This window comes from Branchiostoma lanceolatum, chromosome 16 (genome assembly GCF_035083965.1).
Source record: "Branchiostoma lanceolatum isolate klBraLanc5 chromosome 16, klBraLanc5.hap2, whole genome shotgun sequence".
Lineage (NCBI taxonomy): Eukaryota > Metazoa > Chordata > Leptocardii > Amphioxiformes > Branchiostomatidae > Branchiostoma > Branchiostoma lanceolatum.
This window is the reverse complement of record NC_089737.1, coordinates 8,260,631-8,266,866: the sequence shown is the minus strand read 5'-3', so window position 1 is coordinate 8,266,866 and position 6,236 is coordinate 8,260,631. Positions and strand designations below refer to the sequence as shown.

Genomic DNA, 6,236 nt, shown 5'->3' with positions numbered 1-6,236 from the left:
TAAAGAGATCTGTCAAAGAGAAGATTGATGTAAACAGATAATACGGTACATGTCACGCATTTTAGAAAGGAAAAGCCCCTGTCGTGGGAAATAGATGGTAATTTAATTCTGGTCCAATTGTGTTTTGATTCCCGGGCGAGCGTTTTGTTGATGGACGGGACCGCTTTGTCTATTTGTTGTTAGAACGACTCAAAGAGGAGTCACTTGATATATGTTTGAGTTCGAGCATTCTTTTTCATCGTCTAAGAAAGAAGAGTACATTCAAGCAGCCCCCCACCAAATGTTTGAAATTGAGGGCTTGTCTTAGGTCGTCGTACGATTTTAATGTCGCACGATTTTAAAGCAGGCTGTGACAGAACCAACCCCTGACAGCAATCTAGACAGCCTTTTTCATAACAAGACACATGCAAGACTACACAAGAATGCCCTTTGCGATCGTACGACTATTGCACGACGATCGTGTTACGAATGTGACCTCACCCAACACACGAGACCAAAGATGCTCCGAGGAAGAGCAGAACAGAAACCAGTTGTGTTTACGACATGACATGTCCTCTTACAGAAATAATTCTGTAGCAAACTTGGCTAATCTTGTAAACCTTAAGGAATGTATGAGCTTCCTTCAGAATAAAGAAAAGAAGGCCTCCATTGTTAAAAATATTTGGCATATCAACCCGAGATATAACTCGTTCGGCAGCATTGCTGTCTAAAGAGATGCCCTAAGCTTAGTGTCCTGAGGGAGCCAATAGGAACGCTAGTTAAGGTTGATTGACGGGTGTGGCAGACGATCTTAAGCGTTGAATAGGCGCCTGGTCTGCAGCAGAGCCGAACTCCTGTTTGAACCGGCGTAGGTACAGGAGTCTCACCGAAGAAGAACCATGTCTTCTTCTGCCTTGGCTGTAAGCCGTACGGGGAAAGGTTCCTCTGGCTACCAGCGGTACAGCTTCGTGTACAAGAGTAGTGGAGGTGGAGGAGGCGGCGGCGGCGGCGGCGGCGGCTATGGAGGCGGTGGCGGCGGCTATGGAGGCGGCGGCGGCGGCGGCTATGGAGGCGGCGGCGGTGGAGGCCGTGGCGGCGGCGGCGGCTTCGGCGGTGGCGGCGGCGGAGGACGCGGCGGCGGCGGCGGGGGCTTCGGCGGCGGCGGAGGAGGAGGCGCGCTGGTACCAGCCGGCTCCTTCGCCCAAGCCGGTGGTTTCGGCTTCCTCGGCCTGTCGATCCCCATCATGTCCGGCGGGCGGGAGCGCGAGCTTCAGGGCCTCCGCGTCCACAACGACAAGCTCGCCAGCTACATCGAGAAGGTTCGCGTCCTGGAGGACAGGAACCGTGACTTGGAGCTGCAGTACGCTGTCCTAAGTCGCGCCCCCATGTCGGGTGCAGGCGGTGGAGACCAGAACTCAGCCATGCTGGACGCTTACAACGAGCAGCTCCGCAAGGCGCAGGGTATGCTCCAGGAACTCGTGGGAAGGAGGGAAATGCTCAAGCAGGAGATGGGTGGCTACGAGGCCGAGGTGGCCGAGCTGACCGCCCAGTAAGTATCCATCTCCGCACGCCAGTCTTGAACGTTTTGGCCCTGGTAAAATCCGTCGTACGAGAGGTCTATGACAGTCGTGAATAAGTTATGCAGAGGTCTTGTGACGAAAAAGAGTTGTCGTAGATTTTGATAGACGGTCTATATTTGTCATAAAATTATCAAAAATCATACAGCAAAATGGGTGAAAATATGACGGTGACTTAATAAAGAAAACGTAGAAAAAAAGAAAACGATAGAAGCGACTGAAAAAACAGCATTCTGTTATAAAGCAGCAAAGTGGGTACAAAAAATGGGCGTGACAAAAAACCGTCATGCCCGGTTTCTCTTACACCTTAATTCTTCCAGTGGTTAAGGCGAGACGACGCTTTTCAAAACACCTTGAGCAAATAATGGCGGCACTAAATCAACCTGTTGGATTAGAATAGAGATATTTGACGTGTAAAATCTAAACCGAACCTTGGATTGTGGCTGAATTTTGATGAATTTTTCTACAGGATCCAAGCTGAGATGGCTGCCCTAGCCGCTATGGAGGAGGAACTGTCCGTTCTGAGGAAGGTAGGAAAACGCCAATTAGAAGAAAACAATATAAAAACGTTAGCAAACGTGTCTAAGTTCAATATTTCATAAAGCTTGATTTTAGTACATAAAAGATTATATGCCCAAACGGTAGTTACAGCGGATGCACCGTAAACTATGCAAATGTAGCCGATATTACCGAGCATTATTAGCATAGCAAACAAACGCAACGAATTCAAAGCCTTTCATCCTACCGTATCCACCGGCAGAAGCTTCAATGTTGATAGCGTCTTTCACGTACCTTTACGGACGTTAACCTAAGTTTATAAGCAAAAGGAACGATAGCAAATAGATGCCTTGCATTATACCTCATTCATCGGTACCTTTGCTACAGTGTTAATAGTGACTCTCACATGTTCTCTTTTTTAACGTAAGTTTATAAGCAAAAGGAACTATAGCAAATAAATGCCTTGCATTATACTTTATTCATCGGTACCTTTGCTACAGTGTTAATAGTGGCTCTCTCATGTTATTTTTTTTAACAGAGTGTCGCTGACGCTAACGCTGAGGGTAAGCGTCTACAGGGCGCAATGGAGATGCTGAGTGTCAACTTGGACTTCCAGGTTCAAGCTAACATACAGGTATGGATTTGTATTTGCTATTCTTTTGCGTAGGCAAAACGTAAAGCGTCGAAGGGTATAATCAGACGTGCTATAGAAGTGTTGCATGTTCTACTGTCGTTGTTTGCGCATATTCATCACCATGAATATCTGAATGAAAAATGTGCATTAGATTTGTATGTGATTACTCTAAAAGGACGTGTGTTAAGAGTTTTCACAGTCATGAATTGTAGCATTATTTAACACAGTAGGGGTATCCTAACTGGATAGTTGTAAACATTGTTTGGACTTAGGTATGCAAAGGTTTTGTGTGACAGATCGTTCAGTGGAACATAACAAGCTGTCTTGTGCCACGGCACACCTGCTAAGTCAGCGTGTTTCGCCAAAGCTTTTACCATAAAAGTAATCCCCCATCTCCAAATAAGGGATGCTAAACCATGTTTTTTCCATATAAGGAAGCGGAGGAGACCCGTGAGAGGGTGACGCTGGAGGTGCAGCAGCAGGCCGAGGCTGAGTTCCAGGTGTCTGTGGAGAGCATGCGCAGAGAGTTTGAGGCTAACGCAGGCGCCCGCAAGAGCCAGCTGGAGGATATGTACGCACGTAGGGTACGTCAAAAACTGTTATAGATCAGATATAGATTGGAAACGTTGTAGATTAACAGTATTGTAGTAGATATAGATGTTTTATACCATTTAGATACAGAGAAAAATAACAATCAGATATAGATTGGAAACGTCCACAACAACACTGGTAAGCACATATGTCATTGCATTGATAACTATGACAATCTCTGCCTATGTGTAGGTCATAGACTTTATTTTCGTCGATGATGCTTGTATAACATTGGTCATAGATGTCTCAAGTTTAACGGTGTTTTCTCTACATGTGTTTGGGTCATAGACGTCTCATGTTTAACCCTGCTTTTCTCCGTCTGTGTTTAGTTGGCTGCTCTGCAGACCCAGAAGCAGCGTCTGGAGGCTCAGATCTCTGAAGCCAAGCGAGAGATTAAGGCCGTGGAGAGGGAGATCGAACAGGCCCTGCGGCAGCTCGACAAGCTGAGGGAAACCGTAAGAAACATTTCTGTGCCCCTTTGTCTTAGTTCGTATAAACAGACATAACCAGATACACATTGTACCTACTGCTAAGAGCTATGGTTTGAATCCTAAATGTTAGCGATTTCTTGAAATAAGCATTTGATCAACTGAGCACAAGGAACATACGAATAGGTAATCTTATGCCTCCAGTTTACTTGAACTTTACACATTACCTCCTCAAAGTTCGTGATCATTTGTACCTCTGTAGTTCATACCAACGGTAGCGGTTCCTGGTAGCAATGAGATTCATAGTGACTATAAAAAAACACAATTAGTAGTCGGATCTAGGCATACGACTAGTTTGAAAATATCGTTTTTGTTTGAAAAAACGATTAGAATAGTGAACCCATGCCCAAATCATACCGATGTATTTTAAGTATGAATGAATGAACAAGGTACAATGTATGCTAACAGCTATTTAACAAGATTTTAAGATTAATCTATTCAACACACTAGACGAATTCACACAAAAAAACTAGATGGCATATCCCCCCAAAATAATTTCATCAGGTTGGTAGAACATAGGATATTTGGAGTTTCTTTTAACACAACCAGGTAATCTCACCTGCTGACGTTAGATGGCATATCATCCTTAACGCAAGTATCACAAGTTGAATGATCTTACTTTATCTTTAGACCGCGCGGCTGCAAGCCGAGTTGGAGGCCACGGACATCGAAGGCCAGCGGCAGTTCGAGATGATGGAGGCGACCATTGCCGAGCTCGAGGCGGTGCTGAACGAGCTGCGCGGCCGCCTGCAGGCACAGCGCGACGCCTACTCTGAGCTCCAGCGGGTCAAGATGCAGATGGACATGGAGATCACCTGCTACAAGCAACTGTTGGAGGGCGAGGAGGCCAGGTGGGTTGTCTTGTCCTAGGCCTTTTGGTTCTGTCTTCTTCTTATATATGTCTTTATAACAGCTGCTGAACGATGAAGAGGCCAAGCAAGCAAGTGGTGTCGTCCTTTCTTTATCTTTTCTTCTGACACCAGAGGGGCCAGGTGTGTCTTTTTTTTGTTTCTCTTCTCTTTTGCCATGCCTTTACTCTTCTTCTGTACTATGAACTACGTACTGGAATGCAACGAGTCCAGGTGGATTGCCTCGTCCTTTTATTCCTTTTACTCTTTCATGCCTCCTCCTTGTATCAATTGCTTTCTTTCACCCTCTCATGACTTGCTTCATAATGGAGTCGATTGATTTTATTTCCATTCTTTGTCTTTCTTCCCACTTTGTGATGCATATCTTTTTCTTCACTTCATCATGAAAAGTTCAGCCTAATGATATCACGGAAAAATGAAATTGTGTGTGACCAAAAGAATATGTTACTGTTTGTGTCTCTGTAGAGCAAGGACATTGAGTAGAGTGACCTGTAACATTTGGGTTCGTCAAACTCATAGGTACATTGTTTGTTTGTTTATTGTTTGTTGTTTGTGTGCAAACATCTCACTCAATCTGCATCACATATGCGCTCTCCCACAGGATGTCCCAGCCGACTTCGATCGTCGTGAAGACCTCCGGAGGCGGCGGCGGCGGCGGCGGTGGAGGCGGCGGCGGTGGAGGCGGCGGCGGCGGCGGTGGTGGAGGCGCCATGGGCGGCCTGAAGCTCGGGAAGGGCTCCTTCCTGAAGATCCGGCGCTAGCACCAGCCAGACTCGCCCTCAAAGCTCTCCATATCATCTATAGAAAAACGTGATTGGATACAGTAATGCTATTTGATTCGGATTGAAGATTTCAGTATGCGCAAAGAGACAGTGACGTAGTGACGTGAAGAAGTGACATGTGACGTAGACGGTGACGTAATGTTGATTGACAGAAGGAGATATGATTGACAGCTGTAACATGGATGAGTTTGGGCAGTACTGATGAACCACCCAGATGGTTACCTTTGCAACAGAAGGTACAAAATAAAAGTAATAAAAATGCACATTTTTGCTTTGTCGTCATTTGCTACTAGCGTCTAGCAAAACATCTATATAATAGCACACGCAACAAATCCTTAATGATACAGTACTGCATAAGCTTTTTTCTTAGATTTCGAACAAATGATGGTCCCCAAATTGTAAAACGACTGCATTTTCAGGAATGAAATAGCTCACTTTCCTTAAAAGGTCAAAGTGCAACGTATTTAGTCTACATATCTGTAAGAACATCTAAACATAATTTGCTGTCATGGCAACGGATGACCAGATAATTTTGGTCCGAACACCTGCATCAGGCAGAGTTTGACCTATGACCTCTTTGCCGCCATGTTTTTCTTCGTGTGAGAGAGACCACTTTTGAAACATGCTAAACAATAGATGTTATTGTATATCTACACGGTACAGAATGTGCCCCAAGGGTATAACACGGACTAAAACTGTGCCACATAAAATCTAACAACACCATATGGCAGGCGAATTGTACAAGTGCGTCAGAGTTTTACACCTCCATTTATTTGAATTTCCTAAAATACTATGTTAGCACACTTACTGTGCTGACA

At 45.1% G+C, this 6,236-nt stretch overlaps 1 protein-coding gene across 1 annotated transcript; it reads left to right on the top strand.

The window, feature by feature from the left end:
- Positions 1–305: 305 nt before the first annotated feature.
- On the top strand, positions 306–5,681 carry LOC136421958 (keratin, type 1 cytoskeletal 11-like). The gene is made up of 8 exons (XM_066409564.1): positions 306–975; positions 1,153–1,528; positions 2,026–2,086; positions 2,593–2,688; positions 3,123–3,272; positions 3,609–3,734; positions 4,398–4,618; positions 5,238–5,681. Exons 1-8 carry the CDS (start codon positions 879–881, stop codon positions 5,395–5,397), a joined length of 1,287 nt encoding a protein of 428 aa, XP_066265661.1. The 5' UTR covers positions 306–878; the 3' UTR covers positions 5,398–5,681.
- Positions 5,682–6,236: the final 555 nt, after the last annotated feature.